The 18406-nt window shown below is 42.1% G+C and overlaps 1 protein-coding gene across 8 annotated transcripts in view; it reads right to left on the reverse strand.

The window, feature by feature from the left end:
• Window positions 1-18406, reverse strand: part of LOC105280521 (nesprin-1) — a 92841-nt gene that overhangs the window by 24861 nt on the left and 49574 nt on the right. For 7 of the 8 annotated variants that reach the window (XM_026974430.1, XM_026974429.1, XM_026974433.1 and 4 more), the window contains 4 exons: window positions 8026-8136; window positions 7648-7953; window positions 6092-6226; window positions 36-5086 (listed from right to left, as the gene is read on the reverse strand). In XM_026974430.1, the coding sequence (XP_026830231.1) occupies window positions 36-5086; window positions 6092-6226; window positions 7648-7953; window positions 8026-8136 (5603 nt within the window). The remainder of the gene's footprint in view (window positions 1-35; window positions 5087-6091; window positions 6227-7647; window positions 7954-8025; window positions 8137-18406) is intronic. The other variant, XM_026974432.1, reaches the window with a different exon arrangement.

Raw genomic sequence — 18406 nt, forward strand, 5'->3', positions numbered from 1 at the left:
TAGTTATCTTTATTATTTTTATACGATGAACTTACCTACATATGGCGTTCACATTATTTTGGAAATTGTTCCATATTGTAAGATGCTCGCTATTGTGCTTTGCCCCATCGGTAGTAACATTCTTAACTGTTTTTATTTGATTTTTAAGAGCGCCTATGTGTACTTGCAGCTTCTCGTATTTATCTTTTGAATAGTTTAGCTCCATTTTCTTGCAAATGTCATCAAGGTTCTGTGTATAGCGTTCTATCTTCGTTACTTCCTCTTTCAATTTATTGAATTCCGTATCGCTATTTTGAAAAGATCCTGTTACACACTCCTTCTTCAGCAACACTTGGTACTCGATGTACTTCAACCATATTGAGATTATGTTGACGATGGCAATGAGGGCTTTTTCGATCTTTACAACATCATTTTCCTTAACAACGTCTGATAATTGTCCTATTTTTTCAGAAATATCCAATTCCTGGTTTTCCTTCTTTTCTTTTACGTCTTCCGCGGCTCCTTTCAGATGTGCTATCTGCAGGATGGTGGCCATGTGATCACTCGATTCATTGCTGAATAGATTGAAGTCCTCTGTATTGAAAAAAATTTCTTCTGAAAGCAAACAGTCGTCTGATGTGGGCAATGGTGTCGAAGATGTACAATGAAGTAACTCGTTCTCTCGTTCCACGCGCTCCATCAATTCATAACGTGACTCCATCATACTTGTTTGATTGGTTGCAAATGCATCAAAGTCTTTTGAACTATGTTCAATGTCGATTTTTGATTCAGGTTCTTCTGGTGATGGAACGTTTTTAGGTTGGTTGGTTTTTGGTTTCAATAGATTTAAATCCATATCGAACTCCTCGATATATGACGAATCATGCGCAAATTCATCGAATATTTCATACGCAGTACTGTCACCAAGGTTGGCAGGCGATTTTGTGTACGATTGATTATCCATTTTGCATGATGAATTGAAAGAAGAGTTCGATAAACTAGGTTCCATGTAGCTGTTCTCCGTGTTACCGCAAAGTGAACTTCCTTCTGCTGCAGCTTTTTCAGGAAATTGATGTTTCGTCTCTTCTTCTGTTTCCATTCTCATTAGTTTTTTGGGAACTATCGAGATTTCTGATGTATTATCGTCTGTAATTTTCATTTTTCTCGTCTTCTTTAGGAGTCCCCCATTTTCTGGTACTACTTGATTGACAGTTGCTGTTAGAGGTTTTACAGTTTCTGCAGAAGCTTCTTTCTCTGTCGGCTGCGTCCCTTCTAACTCGATTGATTCTTTAGAAAATGCTGCGAATAACGTTGGAGAAAACGTTTTATTCGCAGCATTGTCCATAGTCGTCGCTGCCTCGAGATCTTTCGTTGATACTGTAACGTCACAGATCGGTATTTGCGTGGTTTGCTGATACACCGACGTCGTCTCGGTCGACTGTTTTTCTTCTTTCGGCGATGTTTGCGCGCTAATTTCGCTCACTTCAGGAGTATTTTGCACACTCTCTTCGATTTGCGGTATCAATTCTTCTCTCTCCAATTGCACCGAACTTTCGAGAGTTTGAATGTTCTTCAGGGAAGCGGTCTGCGATTCTGTTTCGGTAGTCTGTTTCGTTTCTTCAAGACTGGTTTGAGATTCTTCGGAAAACTGCGTGACAGGTGGATCAGTGATTGGAGTTGTCTGCATCGCGGTCTCGGTGATCGGTTCAGGTGATTTCGTCTGCATTCCCGTTTCTTGCAAATTCGCCTTCTGTTCCTCGGGCGCCGTTTGAGTTTCCGTCGTCTCGCTGGCTATGATCGTCTGAGCATGCGTATCTTTCTCCAGACATTGCGGCTCGGGAGATGACGTTTGCATCGCAGCTTCCTGCACAATAACTGTTTCTGTCACCGGAGGTGGGGTAGTTTGTTGCTCGACTTCCGTCGCGGTGTTGGTCGTTGTTTGAGTCTCAGTTGCCGTCATCCGGGCTGTTTCAACGGGCGAAGTCTGCGTCTCCGTGGAAAGAACGTGAACGTCGACCGTCTGCACTTGAGAATTTTCCGTTTCCGTCGCGGTGATAACGGGAAGAACATCCTCTACTGGACTGGTTTGCATAGCGGACTCTTCCGTGAGCGTTGCAGCCTCCTCGGTTTGAATCGTTTCGTCTAGAGTAGGCACTGCTGGTTCAGGAGGAGTCTGCGTAAAAAGACTTCCCTCCTTCGTCGGACTAAATGTAGTGGACACATTGCACGTTTCTACGACTGTCTGCGTATTCGCATCGTCCAATGTACTTTTATATTTTTCAATACTTTCTTCCTCCCGGATCGCTTCTTCTTCGGCTTTTCCCGCCGCGTCGATTTCCTTCACCTTCACCGCTTCGTCTTTTGTTACATCCGGCATCTCACTGCAAGATGATTCAACGTCAGATTCAGAATCTACGACCTTTGCAACGTCCGGTTGCGGCTGCTCGCTACCATGGTCAGACGAGTCGGACATATTGATGGCTATCGATTCGGCTATCGACGTAACAATAGATGTACTGGATTCTAATTCTTCAGACTTGTCCAAGGACTCCGGCTTACGTTTACGGCGTTTCTTCTTTCTACTTTTATGACTTAACGTATCCGTCTTGCTCCTCTCTGACGATTCGATGTGAAGATCCTCTTCTTTCTCCTCTGCTGCTCGCTGCCGTGAGGTTTCCGTTTCTTTGTCCACTGTACCGAAAGCACTGGTTTGCACGAACTTGTCGTGTATCACTTCGATCGTTTCCTTGTCCACTGGAAGACTGATGTTTACGTCTTCCTTAACAATGCTGTACGGAGCAATACGAGGTCGTTCAGCCTGTGTTTTTATTGACACTAATGGTTCTGTCTCAGTATTTTCCTCGCGAACAGACAGAGATATCTCTACCTTATGAAAAAGTGGTTTGTATTCCGGTTTGAAGGCTTCAGCCTTGGTATTATCTTCCTCTTTCGTGAACAGATCTGGCAATGTTTCTTGTTGTTTAGGAGATATTTCCACGTACGTCGAGTCCGCTTTATCTTCGGAAGATTTGATAATATTTGATTCACTTAGCGGAATGATGGATTCTCTTTGTAATTTTTCAAGTAATTCTGAGGTTGCAGCTTCCTCTTCGCTTTTGGCTGGTTTAATCAACGCGCGTTTCTCTAACACTTCCGGCTTAGTCTCCTGCTGATCCTCTTCCTTTAATACAACAATATTCGATACATCGATATCTTTAGCAGTATCTACGGTGCTGCTACCATCATGCTGCTTTTCTACGTCTACTGTGCCGTTTTCTAGGTCGACAGTGAGTATTTCGCTCTTTACTGGTGCATCGTCAGACTTACAAGTAGCCTTGGTGACCACCGGTTCATCATCTGTTACGGCCGATTCTAATGAGGTTTTCACAGATTCTGCTTGCGTCGCTGTTACATAGACATCTTCGACAGGAGTCTGTAAAACAGCATATCGTTCAGCATCCAGTAATGCTCGACTATCGGCCATCAATGTACCTGTGCCATTTACCTCGGTGAGGAAATGCTCATGCTTGTCTTCCTCCATCGCTCGCTGTTCTGTTTCTTTTGGAATTGCGTTCTCATTATTTTGTACAGTAGGAAGGTCTTCGTCAACTCGAATGTCGGTTAGATTTTCCGCTTGCGGTACCAAGCGATCGTGTTCCGAAGAAGAGAGCACTTCTCGCGTTTGTTCAGAATCCGCTGAAATCAATTTTGAATCCGCTCTCTCTGTTCTGGAGTCTGCTAATTCTGTCGTGGGTTCTCTTAAAATGGTGCTGTCCTCAGTCTGAACGTCCAATGTTTTAATCCTCGCGCCGTCTTTTTTCGCTGTCGGTGCTTCCTTCATTGTGTCCTTAGCAAACGGTCCGAAGAATGGACCTTGCATAGGGCTACCGGGATTATCCACTGGCATTTCCGGCTTCGTCAGTTCCTCTCGTTCCGTCTCGATCGCTTCCGGAGCTATGATCTTCTGATCCTCGCTCTTAACTACGTTGATACTGATGTGCGGTATGTCCTCCTCATCTATCTCTATCTCTTCAGGTTCTTCGATCACCTCCTCAGTGGTAGTTTCCTTCCCATCTACGACGGTAACCTTTCGAATGATTTTACGCGTCCTCTTGATGACTCTTCTGGTGACTTGCTGCACCACGGCGTGAACGCTCGACGTCTTCGTTTGGTATTCACCACCCTCCATCAGTACCTCCTCTTCTTCGACCGGTTGGCTGCCGATGTCCCCTATCTGACCCTGAGTCACTATGCGCGTGTAACGAGGTTCGGATTCGTACTCCTCCACTTTGATGCCTTCAGCGGGTGCACCCGTGGTGACCCTGCCGCCATAAATCTGCCTGGTCGTCGTCTCGATTGTACCGTCCGGTCTCGTCCTGGTTACGGTGACCTGCTGATCTCTCATCGCAGCCTCCGAGAAGGCCTGCACCGTCGGCGGGGCACCGTCGAGTGCAGTCGACAGCGTGGATACGCGTTGCTGCGTGGTTTGCCTGCTGGTGACCGTAGTACGTCGCAATTTTCTTACTATAATCCTCTTGGTACCATCGGCATCAACGACCACCTCGGTAGTGACATCGTCCGGCTCGACCAGGACCGTTTCGAAGGATTGCGGCGCGATGTGGACGATGTTTAATTCGCTGGTCGCACTGTCGGCTTTCTGGGCGTCCTGATACTTCATATCGACGACGATGTTCTCGCTGGGCAGAGCGCTGCATTGCTCCAGACGCGCTAGTTCCTGACCGGAACTGGAAGGTACATACTTGGTCGCTATCTCTATCACATCGTGATCGCCTTTCGTGGTCTTCAGGACTTTTATCGCCTCTTGCGTCTGGACACTTTCACTTGGCAGCAAAGCCTGCGTCGTTTGCGTTGTAAGGGAGTGACATGTGGTGGACGACGGCATCTGCGTCGTGGACGTCTGTTTCGTGAGTTGCGTCTTTTTCTCGACGACGTCGTCGATCAGTAAACTTTGGCCTGTCTGTAAGGAGACGTCCGCCAACGATGGCGGTCCGCCTCCTAGGGAAGAATGGATAGAGGGTGCTTCGTCCAGAGTCGCATTGTCTTCTGTCGATTCGTCGTCAGCTTGAGCTTCCTCATCACAGATCTCCTGCGAGGATAACGGTTACTTTCAGAAACTGCGCTGACGTACTTATGATATTGCAACTGGAGTGATTGAGCTTGTGCTTTCTATATTTTGAACTTAGAAATTGAGCTTTATGTTACTGATTATTTTGTCGATGAGCGATAAATGGAATATTAGTCTCGCAATGTCTTTTGTTACATGAATTGAAACAATAGCTAAGAAACAGAGATATTACATCTAATGATCTACTTTCCTCTACTTGAGTGATTATGTTTAATAATGGTTTGTGATATGCATAACTGAAGTTAATTACTGTTACTAATAACGCGTTCAAAAACTTTGAGTTTAACTTTATCATTTTATTTGTACATTGTTGTATTCTTGAGATAAATCACATTTTTGCGGGTTGTTATCGACTAGTATGCTGTATACGCATACTTGTAAAGATGATTATTTACGCCAGTATTGTTGCTTATTATTCACGTTGCGAAGTATGATACGTAACTATACTGATGATCAGTGGAGAATAAAGGGTTGGGATATTAATGAGAATTCTTTAATTACATGAAATATTATACAGCAATGTATTAACATTCCTTAATTACATGCAATGCCTTTATTACATCCATCACCTTAAGATAAACGAAAATACATATAATAACTGCGATACATAAGTAAAGTACAGTCGTGAACTAAAAAGTAATATACGGTGTACGTAGTGCGTTATGGTGAAATGACAATGTGCATGATGAGAAGCGCATGTGTTGTAGCGATGATGTTGATGACAAAATGATGACAAAAAGGAACGGAAGGAAATAAAATGTATATCCAGGATGCTTTCTACAATGAAACTATTCATATTTATAAGCGTGCAAAGGAACAATTTTAAGCTCGACGTCTGAAAGCCCTGGCAAGTTTGAAGATTGAAGGTTGATTCTTTCGGATCCCTTGTAATACTACTCAAGCGACCAAGCCACCGAGAAGAGTGATGTTTGCGAAAGCCCCCGAGCCCTGGAAAGCGTTGTATACCTGCTGCTTTTGCTGGAGACGACTAATTACGTCCAAGAGGGCTTCCTTCAGCGCTGTCGCCAGCGCACTCACTTCTGGCAACGATTCGAGTTCTGAGACTTGTTGCACGCGACTCGTTAATTCTTTCTGTAAAGCCTGCCCATGGTGGTAAGAGAAAAATCGTTATTATTAATAAACCGCGTACGGTGAAATTTTGGTATCACTTGTAAAAATATAGATACATGTATATACACATATTAATTACAGTCTCGGTAACACAAACGGACGTTTGAGTGCTTTTGTCTGATTACAATTATACATATACAGGGTGTCCCGGGTTTTAACCGACAAACTGCGGGAGCATATTCTACTAGTGGAAATAAGAAAAAATTCTTATATCGAGTTTGCTTAGAAATGCTTTATTACAAAGTTATAAACCAATATTGAAAAGAAATATGAGACAAGTAACAACGGATTTTTTCACAAAAATAAAAATTATCTACGCAATGATTTAGTGACGCATTTCAAAATGTTGTCCTTGCACATCGATACAAGCTAGACATCGACGTAGTACAGAATTTGTTACGGTACGACATTCCTGAAAATTTTGTTGCATCTCAGTAACTGAATTAGTAATTCGTTGCTTTAAATCTTCAAGCGAGATTACTTCTGTACTGTAAACTTTATTTTTTAAAGTTGCCCATAAATAAAAATCAAGAGGCGTTAAATCGGGCGATCTTGGAGGCCAGAAAACCGGTCCTCCTCGACCAATCCACCTATGAGCGTAATGTTCATCTAACCAGTTTCTAACTTGTCTAGCATAGTGCGATGGACAACCGTCTAACTGTATCCAGCTGTTTTGGCGAAGATTTAAGATTCTTTCCGAGCGTCGTCGGTGTCTTAGAGCTGAACGAACATCATCATATTCATTCATAGGTCGAAATGAACCCAAATTACGTAATTGCAAATGGGTATTACTAAACACAGAACTATCTGGTACTCTCCTGTTAGGAAATCTACGTTGATACTCTCGTACGGCAGCTCGTGCATTTCCGTCACAGAATCCGTACACGAAATGAATATCGGTGTATTCCTCATTTGAAAACACTTTTGGCATTCTGATAGTAATTGCTAGTTCACACGACGATTGAAATCTAACAGCTACTGTTGTGAAAGTAACAATCCTACTGAATCGTTTCAACATAGTGAACATGAATACATGTGAATACACGTAACATAAACATCTTCGACCTTCCAAATTCTACACTATGTTCCGTTGTTACTTATCTCATATTTCTTTTCAATATTGGTTTATAACTTTGTAATGAAGCATTTCTAAGCAAACTCGATATAAGAATTTTTTCTTATTTCCACTAGTAGAATATGCTCCCGCAGTTTGTCGGTTAAAACCCGGGACACCCTGTATAATATAACATGATGTAATCAATGTTAAATCGATATCTTCATAACTTTAACAAATTGCTATTCTAATTGCTACAGTAACAAGTAAAAAGTTGAGCATGCATCTCAAAATCGTTATAATTATGTAAACCGACGAATAATCTGATCCAACAGACCTTGTTGGTGTTAAGCGAATGTTGCTCGTGCATTTTCGACATAACGTTTCGTAACCAAGCGTCCGTCTCGTCGAGGAATAATTTGTAATTCTGAATCTCTTGACCACGTTTCTCTCGGCCTTCTCGCGCCTGTTCGAGAGCAACCCTCCCTTGTTCTGCCTGATCGAGAAGAGCTGTAACGCGTGTGCGAATCCCTGTCAATGCTGTCGAAAATCTTTGAGACTCAATGTCGGCAGGAATTTCGCGTAATCGTGCTTGAAGTTGCGTAATCTCCTCGTCGTAGCTGCGAAGCTCCGTCAATATAGTCTGAAATAGATTAGATAATCGCAATTAGATTAGATAATACAACGGAGAGATTATATGCGCAGAGATTCTTACCATGAGAGTCGACAGCATAGAATCTATACTATCCCGAGGCAAATGACTCATTGTTCCTTCGAGAGTCGAAAGTTTCACGTACAGAGAAGCGAGGCTTTCTTCGACAGTATCCTAAAACATAAATGTTCATTAGCTTTCGTCATCGATAAAGAGATACATTGTTATCTCAATCATGCCGTGCACACGACAGAATTTAATTAATTTTCACGCTGCCTATTAATTCGATTAGCGTTGGGCAATCTTAAAAACCTGTAAACGAGAATGTACGTGACATGGACTTGTAAAATGGTATATTGCAACACATTTAATGGAGGCACATCGAGGTCGCATAAACGTTTCCAGCATCATAAAAACCTGTACAAACATTAGCTTACACACGAAACGACAAATCAAATGCCTCATGCAAATTGTCAGCAAATATATAAAATTTCGAAATACTTTGGTAAATAATTCGAATGCAAAGACCTGTCACGTAAAGTTGCCAGCAACCCAAACGTCAAAAGAATCGGGAACTACGTTACGTGTTAATTTTTATTCCCTATTAGCCGTTGACGATACTTTACTATTTTGTACGAATTATATCATCAGCGTTCGACTTGATGGTTGTTCTTTATCCTCGATATTGCAAGCTATATATGTATAATAATAATAATACAAGTCGGCATTTTAGAGTTTGCGTAATATAGAGAGACTACTGCAGTAATACCTAAGTACCGAGCGCATATTTAGAAGCGATATAAAAGCATGCAAATATTGCGGACTTCACTATACTTCACAAAAAGACGTATGTGCATTATGGTGTCATTTCATGGGAACAGCGAGAATATGTTCTAATCTCAATCTCGATTTGCTAATTGATAAAGGATTAATTATCTTAATGTGAGGAATTATAGAGAGTAGGGTTGCAATAATGATACTCTGACAACAACAACAGCGGGAGGAGCAATTGCGCGCTGTAGTCAACGCATCACGGCATAAGAAAATTGCACACACATTGGACTCAGTCATCGGACAAGAAAAAGAATGTAGTTGCCACACAAAATGAGAGACAGAGAGAGCATCAAACCATTGATACACATTCATCCAGAGATGTATAGAGCTAACAGTACAACACGTGTATATACATATGCATGTATATGCACATATGGCAGTGGACTTGGTTCAAACTCGAATTAGAACAAGACCGAGCAGTGGCTGTGACGGTGATCGCACCTGGATCCTGCGTATCCTTCTTTCAGCCTCGCCTTCGGCCGTCTCTCTCTCCACCTCGCCGTTCGGGCTGCACCGTTGCACGGATCCCTCCCTTGACTCCCTACCTAAATGCAGTTTGGATTGTGGACGAAGTTGGGAGATCGGCGACCGGATGCAAGCGCTAGGACAGTCGGGACTTTGGAGATCACTTGACGAGATCACGGGACGTTCCCTCGGCGTTACCTCGGCGTCTACGAGAGACTCCACGTGCGACCCGGTCAGGGGATCCTCCTCGGCGGGAGGAGACGACAACGAGGGTAGATCAGGGGGTGACTGAACGTCGCTCGGCAATGAGTAATCTAAAGATAAAGCCGAGTCGAGCGTTGCGTTCTCGATCGAACCGAGTGACGGGCTATGCTCTGGCGTCCGCTCGCTCTCGCTCGACAAATAGGTACTATAGTCGCTCCAGCTACAAATACCACCGGGCAGGTCGGCTATCATACGTTCCGTTTGGGGTGTGCGCAAGGAAGAGCGTGAATCTCCGTGAGAATCCCGCGATCTACCACCGGTGCCGCCACCCGAATTGTCGCCATCGCGGTCGCGCGAACGATCACGATTGTCGGAACCGTGTTTGCTATCACGCGACGAGTTCCTCGTGTGCAAGGCTAAGTTCTCGAAGTGATCGCGCTCGGCCTCGTGATAAGGTCGCTTCTCGGGCCAGAAGCCGCAATCAATGGAGAGGAATCGCGAGTTAGAGAGATCGGTGGCAGGCTGTTCTTGTAGGAGGGATGTCGCTGGAACATCCTTCCGTCGATTCTCGGGACTCAGAACTAGAATTTCGTCTGCTATGTAGAACTGTACCTTGGGAGACTTGACCGGAAGATCGGCGCTTTCCTGTTCGACACTTGCAACGCGCGTCAGTTTGGCCTCGTCTTTGACCGATTGTTGCGCGGCTAAAGGTGATTCGTCTAACGCTGAAGAGAGTTCTGTGACTGTATTTGCGGAGATGTCGCATTCTATTTGCGGAATATCGTTAATTGCGCTGGCTACATCTGTCACGATTTTATTTTCGGCAGAACTGTTCGTTTCTACATTGTCTGATGATAATACTGGTTCCATCTTCATTACATTATTGTCAATAGTGACATCGCACGACTGCGGAGTATCATCAGGTTTAGACTGACATTCTGCTGCTTGAGACTCAGCCTGTTCTGTAACAACCATTGTCATAGTTGCATTATTGTCATTCATTGTAACTTCTTGTCCATTAACAAGCTGTTCTTTTATCAACGAAGCTGTTTCTATTTCTTCCGAACTTATCGTCAATTTTGCAGCATCGTTGTCTTCTAATATTCTTGGCATTTCGATTTCCGTTTTATCTTCATGCTTAATTTCGTCTTTCCTTTCTCCGTCGAACGTTTGAATTGTTTCCTCAAGTTTCATCTCGATAGAAACAATATCTTCCTCATTCCTTGAAGAGTTCAGATCAAACTCTGTATTAGACTCTGTCGCTTTGCTAGTTAGATCAATCGCTTCATTTGCAGCCGACACTTTTTCGTCTATAGTAACGTCATCTTGTTTCGTGAATTTTATTTCATCCTTTTGATGCGGGGATTCTTTTCCAATCTCGATTCTAGCATTTTGCTTCTTGGAGGATTTTTGTTTTTGCTTGCGTTTCTTTTCAACTGGCGTCAAATCTTTCAGTTTAATCGGCTCTTCATTCACTTTCTTTTCCACAGAAGACGCAGGTGTTTCTGATTCTTTCTTACTTTCTGATTCGTTTATTTCTATTACAGATTCTTCTACTACTTTGATAATTTCTTCTGCTTTACTATTTTCGACGAGAGGCTTATCGTGTATTGATGAATCCGATTTGGTTTGGCCAACGTTTTCTTCCACATGTTCAATTTTCTTCTTTTCAGTTACTTCGGTTGTAAGCGGTAAAGCTTTCGCTTTCTTCTTCTGTTTTCGTTTTCCCATTTTCGTGATTTTAGGTACGCCACTCTGTTCCATTGCATTTTCTCCTGCTTCTTCTCGTTGGAATTCTTCATTTGTGGATTCTGCATTTTCCAGCTCATCGGTTATTGGCTTTTGTACAATAATTTCTTTTTCAGTGGTTCTATTAAGTGTAGCCTGTTGTCTAATGTCTTCTTGTTTGTTATTTTCTTCACTTTTTGAACTCGCAAGGAAGTCCTCGAGTTTTACTTCTACCACGTTTTCTAATTTTAGTTTCTTCGTCGATTCTATTTTTTCCTCCGAATCTCCGACTATAACCATCTTTTTGCCTGCGTCAGATGCATTTTCAGTCAGTTGCTCAGAGACGACTTTTCCTTTTTTATTTTTTAATTTCTTCTTGGATTTCGTAACATTATTCTGTTCTGTAATCGGATGTGTTTCTACATCCTTATCTTTACGCTCTTGCGCTTTTGCTGTATCTTTAATCAATTGTGTTTCTTTCATCGTTTGATCCGCGATACTTTGCGTTTCCTGAGTTTCAATTACGAGATTTTCGAATTGTATTTCATTAGATGTTTTATTCTCATTTACGGATTCTTGATCCTCTTTTGGTTTTTCCATGTATTTTAATTCTTTTTCCTCGTTGACTTCAGTCTGTTGTTTCATCTGATCCTTGCCAGTCTTGCTTTTCTTTGATTTATTCCTTTTGCCTTTAGGTAGTTCACTTTGTTCAGATTTTGTTTCTTGAATGACTTTACTCTCAGCATTTTGAGTTTCACTCTGTGCGGACTGCTTCTTATTTTCCTTATCTTTCTTCTGCTTGCCTTTATCTTTGCTCTTGGATGCATCTGCCTTTTCATATGGTCTGGCAATCTCTTGTTTAATCGTTTTTGGCGGTTCGTCATTTTCTACATCGATTGCTTTCACTTTATCTTCCTGTAGAGGTTGCTTAGTCTCATTTTCGATCTCCTTCTTGTTTTCAACATTTTCACTTTGCATTTCTGTATTTAACATTTTAATCTCCTTGTCTCCAACTGAACCTGAATTTTCCATAATTCTGTGTCCGTCATCCCGTTTAGCACTTCGAGAACGTGATCTGGAACGCCGGTGACGCAATTCTTTTCGATTAACAAATTCCATGAAACCTTGCTCGTCCACCTGAATCAAGTTTTCTATAGGCTCTTGTTCAGGTGTCTCCTCCACGTAAATCTGTACCTGTAGCGGTGGTCGTTGCTCGACAACCTGATCCGATTTACAAAGATTTTGTTCGAGACTAGAAACGTTAACTTCTGAGGCTTCTGTGGACTTTTTGCCAACTATTGCAGCCCATGTACTTGTTTCCGGTTTCGCTTCCTTATCTTTCGAATCGGTAGGATCGAGAAAAACAGGTATGTCAGTCGATATTTCTTTTTCCACTTCTTCTACCCAAGAGATTGATTCTTTTTGGGAAATGGGTGTCACAATAATCGTTTCGGAAGACTCTCGGATTACCATTTCGTTGTCCTGCTTGTTTTCTTGCTCTTGGAATGGACCTTGTAATTTTTCTGCATCCGAATTTTCGTCAGAAACGAGGGTCATTTCGTGATCGGATTTCAACGGAATTGGTTTCACCAGGTATATCTCTTCTTGAGAGGTTTGCGGAGGTGTACGTCGGGAGGATGCTGCGACTTGCGCATAGGATTTGTTCCCTTCTTTAAACTGTTTTGGCAATTCAGTGGATGTTTCCATTAACTTCTCATCCGTCGTTATTCCCTTTGATTCTTCAATAATCAATTTGTCAATCTGCTTTTCGAACGCAGGTAAATGTTCCATGTGCGTTTCCTGCTTCGAAGAAATTTCACACGAATCAGTTACGATTGGCGTCTGCAGTTGTTCCATAATATTCGTGGCATTGTCTGTTACTTCTTGGCAAACGATAGCGGATGGTCTGTTCGATGGAATGTTCAAAGAATCATTTTTCGACGCAACTGTTGTTTCCGTTATTCCTTTCGTACCAACGATAGCTGCCCATGATTTCGCATTCGGATTTAATCGGCTGTCATACTTAGACACATCATCGTTTGATTCTTGTTGCTTTTGCACGATCGGCAGTGCTTCAGATATACTTGATTCAATTTCTATTGCTTTACAGGAAGTTAAATTATCATCTTCTTTTATTTTACCTTCGCGCTTTGCCACTGTTGATTTCTCTTCCAGTTTCTCGTTTTGTTTTTTGGATTTTTTACCAGATTTCGGTTTATGTTCCTCGCGTTTCGGTAACGGTTTTTGCTGCACTACGTCAATCGTATCTTGTTCCTTCTGCTTTAATGTAGATTCATCTGGGATAAGATTCGATCCCGCATTATCTTTAGGAGATTCAGCATGATGTTCATCAGCTGTCAAAGAATTTTCTGTTTCCAGTGTTTTAGAAGTGGATTTATTTTCCGATATTTTGTGTTCCTCTAAGTTATTCGTTGTCGGCAAATCGCTTTCAACAGTATCCGTTTTAATTTCTTCGTTAGCTCGATTCTTCGATTCTGCTTTAGATTTCGCGTCTCGAACTTTTGTCTCTTTAGCATGTTTCGATTCTTTCTTTTTCTTTGGCTGATTTTTCGTTTTGTCGCTTTGCTTTTCCACATTATCCGTACAAGGAATCTCATTCTGGATATCTTTTATGCCAGCATGATACTCGTCTTTCACAGCAATTTCCGTAAGAGTTGCGCTATTGGAAACTTCGATCTCTCGTTTCTCAATTATCGATTCTCTATTTTCAGTTTCCTTTTCTTGTTCTTCAATTTTAACTTCTTCTTTCTGCATCACATTTTCTCGTTTCTTAGACTTCGTTCTTTTCTTTTCAGTTCCCTTTTCAGTCTGTTTTTCTATCTTTGCTTCTTTCCTTTCTATTTCCTTTTCATATTTTTCAATCATTGCTTCTTCTTTTTTAATTGTTTCCTTTTTGGTCTGTTCTGGTTTTTCAATTATCAATTTTTCACTTACTATTTCTTTAGCTTCTTGTGGATTATATTGGTCATCAAAATCGTCTTCAATAACCATTGGTTCGTCCAAAATACTCATCCAAGAATCATCAGAAACTAAATGTATAGGCTGCTGCACATCTGTCGATTTTTCAACTTTATTTTCGTCGATTAATGGCTTCGAAATGTTTTCCGAGACTTGTACTTCCACAGTTGTTACTATCTGAGGAGAACATGGCATCAAATTCTCATTTGTTTCTGTAATAACAGACTTGTCGTTATCTGCGATCGTATCTTCTTTGAGTGGAGTAAAAATTTTCTCTTCTTCAACTTTTTGTTCCATTTTTTCTACTGCAGAGTTCATTGATATTTGAGAATCATCTGATAAAGTAGATATAGACCTTTCAGGAGTCGATTTAGCTATCACCCATTGCGACTCAAGCTCATAAAAACTGGTGATTGGATATTTCGGCGCATCCATAATGAGAGCGTGTCTTCTGCAATCGGCGTCAGACATTTCTCGATCTGTTGGTTCTGTTGGTCTCATCACTGATTCTTGTACAATCCTTTCTATGCTCTCTGGTCTTGGTTGCACTACAGCGGCAGGCGGCTGCGGCTCTTTTACTACTTTAACGGTTTTGAAATGGCGATAAAAGTTGCTTTCTGCGAGATTATAAGCATGTCGGTCCAAGGCATAAGGCTTTACAAGATCTAATAAGTAATTAGACATTATTTGTTCTCTGGTTACACTTTCGGAAACGTTCTCGGTTCCTGTTTTACCCGTTGTGTACTCATCTACTTGTTCTTTCTTCTCTGCGATTGAAATATTTGAAGCTACTTGACTAATTTGATCAGTTAATGCAGTATTATCTTTTTCAGTGGAATTAATCCTCTGGCTGTCTACGGTGTCATCATTCCGAAGTGAAGTATCGTCAATAAATATTCCTTCCGTTTTTGTGTTGTTGTCCTTGTTTTTATCCTCGGAAACTTTTATTACCTTTAACTGATCTTCCAATTCGATTATGGATTCATCTAATAAAACCGGTTGTCCTTCTACGTTATTATCGATACAAGCAATAGGCTTCTCTTTTTTCTCTTCGAGTTTAATGGTCACTGACGCATTATGAGACTTTGCTGACGTATCGCGAAAAATATCACGAGTCCTTCTCCTATCTTGCACGCTACCGAATAAAGGTGATTCGTCGGACATTATAATGCTTTCGGTGGAAATCACGGGAGAAGTTAAATCCACTTCTTGAGAATTCGCCATTCGATCTGTTCCTACCGAACATTTATCGACAGGAGAATCGTTCGATATCCTAGCGTAAGTAGTGGTCAGACTAGCTTCTACGGTTTCGGGACGCAAAGTGATCAGCTCGGTAACCTTTGAACCTACGATTTTTGGTAGAGGTATGTTTTCTAAGATCTCTACCGTTTTGATAGATTTAACGTCGACTGGTTTACTCTTTGTCGATCCAGGAACAGTGGTGGTGGTGGTGGTCACAGTAGTGACCATTTTTTCAATGATCAAAGCTTTCCCGGTTGGAGACGGCTGCTCGGGTTCTAAATTGTTATTATCATGTATCTCTTTCTTGAGTTCTTCATGTATCTGAATGTGTGTTGAAACGCTCGAATCTTTGGAATCAGATTTAATTTCAGCTTCTGGCTTTTCTAATGGTTGCTGTACTTTCTCGATTGTGCTGTCAGCCTTTAATTTATTTCTAGAAGTCTTGTCTTTCTTTCGCGGATTTATTTTACCTTTTACGTTACTATTGACTTCGTTACTGATTTTCGTGGTATCGAAGATCTTTGATTTAGCATCTTCCATTTTATTATCAACTGATTCAGTTGATTCCACAAATTTATCCTCGATTATTTTGTTAATTTCGTTTTTCTCTTCTTTAGAAGTATCGTTTTCCTTTTTTATGCTTTCGATCTTTATGGACAAGTTTGGTTTCTCGTTCGTGTCTTCTGATTTCATTTTCTGAAGGACTAATGAGTTTGTAATTTCTGTTATATTACTTTCATCGGTGATATTCACTTTATCTTTCTTGGTATTGTTTAAAATATCCATCTGCGGTTGAATTTTATTTTCAAAGTTCTCTTCAGTTTGTACTTTTGTATTCTTATTTATTTTATTTTTACGTTTCGCTTTAACGTCAGATTTCTCAGATGGTATGTGAACATTATTGCCAATATCAGGCTGATCTTTCAAGATTTCTTTCGTGTGTTCTTCAAGTTCTGTTTTACCTTCTGGTATGTCTTGATCGTTTACTTTACTTTGATTAAACAATGTGTCTTTTGTTATTTCTTTAGATCTTTCTGATTTCTTGAATTTTTCGCCGGATTTGTTCTGTCTCTTGTCAACTTCAGGTTTCGATTTTTCGACTGTCTCTTCTGTCTTAGTAGAATCTCGAGATTTGTTCTGATCTTTATTCTGCTCTTTGGGCTTGTCTTTCTGAGATTTAGATTTCTGCTTATCCATATCCTCGATCTCCTTAAGTGCTTTATCAATCTCGTCTCCTTCCGATTTATGCACTTTCTTTTTCTTTTGCTTACGTTTCTTTTCTTGCAGTGGATGCGTATCTGCCGAATCGGTTTGCTTTTCCTGCTGCGCTGGGTTTTCCTCTTTCTTCGTTGAGCTATCGCTAATTTTCTCAATTACAGGTTCTTCTCGCGTTTCCGTCAACTGTTTTGGTGGGCTAAATTTCTCTTTCTTCTGTTTCTCTTTTGGTTTATTGATAGGCTTTCGAGATTTCTTCTCGTCCGTCTGCTTGGGTTTGTCGTCGACTTGCTGCTGCCTTTTCCTGATCTCCCGTTTCTTCATCGTGTCCCAATCATTCTCCTTAGATTGTCTGGCTTGCTCAAGTTTTGCAATTGACAATTGCGAATTTTGCTCTATCTTTGATTCTTGTAACGATGATAATTCGCAAGACAATAAAGAATCCTTTGGCGAATGAGATCGCTCTTTACTCTGATGACTTGTAGCTGGCGATTTATCAATGATACGCGTAGGAGTGATACGCGGACTGAGTCCCTGCGACAATATTTGCGCATACGAGAAGGTCTGTCCTTTTGTTTCAACATTATTTAGCGTATTCTTTCCTTGTGCTGTATCTTCCTCCTCTACTTTACCTGTCCTGGAAGTTTCTACGATCGGAGCATCTACAAGCTCTTCCTGTTCGGACTTGTCGACAGACTCGGTCACAATCGTGTCTTTAACAATATCCGGTTGTTGAACCGGCTGCACCTGAATAGGTTTCTCTACGTTCTCTACCAATATCGGAGTCGTATGCTTCATGTCGCCGGAGGGACAGAGTTGCCGTTGTTGCATCGGAGCTTGCTGGTAGATATCTGGCGCCGGGAGATACGCAGTTTGTGCGACATAGTGCTCTGGCGCGTAAGTCAATGAGGCGTTGTAAGAACTCAAACTCATCGCTTCCAGCTGTTGCACCTGCTGATGAGCAGACGGCGCGTAAACGTACGAACTCACCGGATATGTTCCCAGCTGGGAGCCAATGAAGCCCACCAATTCCGGCATAGGCTCTGGTATCATGTAGTCATAGATCTCCGCCGACTGTGGCTGCCTCGGCACGTTCTCGTAAGGTTCCACGTGCTGCAGCACGTTGTAATCCTCCAAGGCCTCGTCAGCCCAACTGGTCGGTGCGGACTTGGCGTAGCTTTGCTCTTCCTCCATCTTCTCCGAGGGGATCTCAGGAGGTTGGCAGTAAGCTTCCGCGATCTGCGCGTTCTCCATCGACACCTCTCCTATCCCTTGCGTTGGTTCAACTTGCTGCACCTCTGCGACCGGTTGCGTCTCGTCACTTACGACGACTTGTTCTGCGCGAGGAACTTGGGACCGACCGCGGCGGGTTTCTCCGGATAAAGAGACCATCTCCTGTCGTGGTGGCTCTGTAGGAGCGACGGTCATCTGCGCCTGCATACATCCCCGAAGGATGTCAGCGTAAGAGGTGGAACCGGGAACCCACATGGGACTGGGCGAGCGGCCTCTTCGGTCTTGACACGGTACCAGAGTGTTCTTTGTAGGCTCCGCTCGCGCTTCTTGTTTGGAGTTTGTGCTAGGTTGAGGATTGTCATATCTGTCGACGTTTTCCCCCCGGATTATCACCGACTTCGACTCTTTCACTCTAGATGAGTTTGTCTTGCGCGTAGGCGATCGTCCTCGACGAGGCATCCTTTCATCAACGATTTCTGGTAAAACATCTTGCTCGCTTCCTTTCACACCGATCGTGCTTTCATCATCGACCATTTGCACGTGT

The sequence above is a fragment of the Ooceraea biroi genome, chromosome 12, assembly GCF_003672135.1.
Source record: "Ooceraea biroi isolate clonal line C1 chromosome 12, Obir_v5.4, whole genome shotgun sequence".
Classification (NCBI taxonomy): domain Eukaryota; kingdom Metazoa; phylum Arthropoda; class Insecta; order Hymenoptera; family Formicidae; genus Ooceraea; species Ooceraea biroi.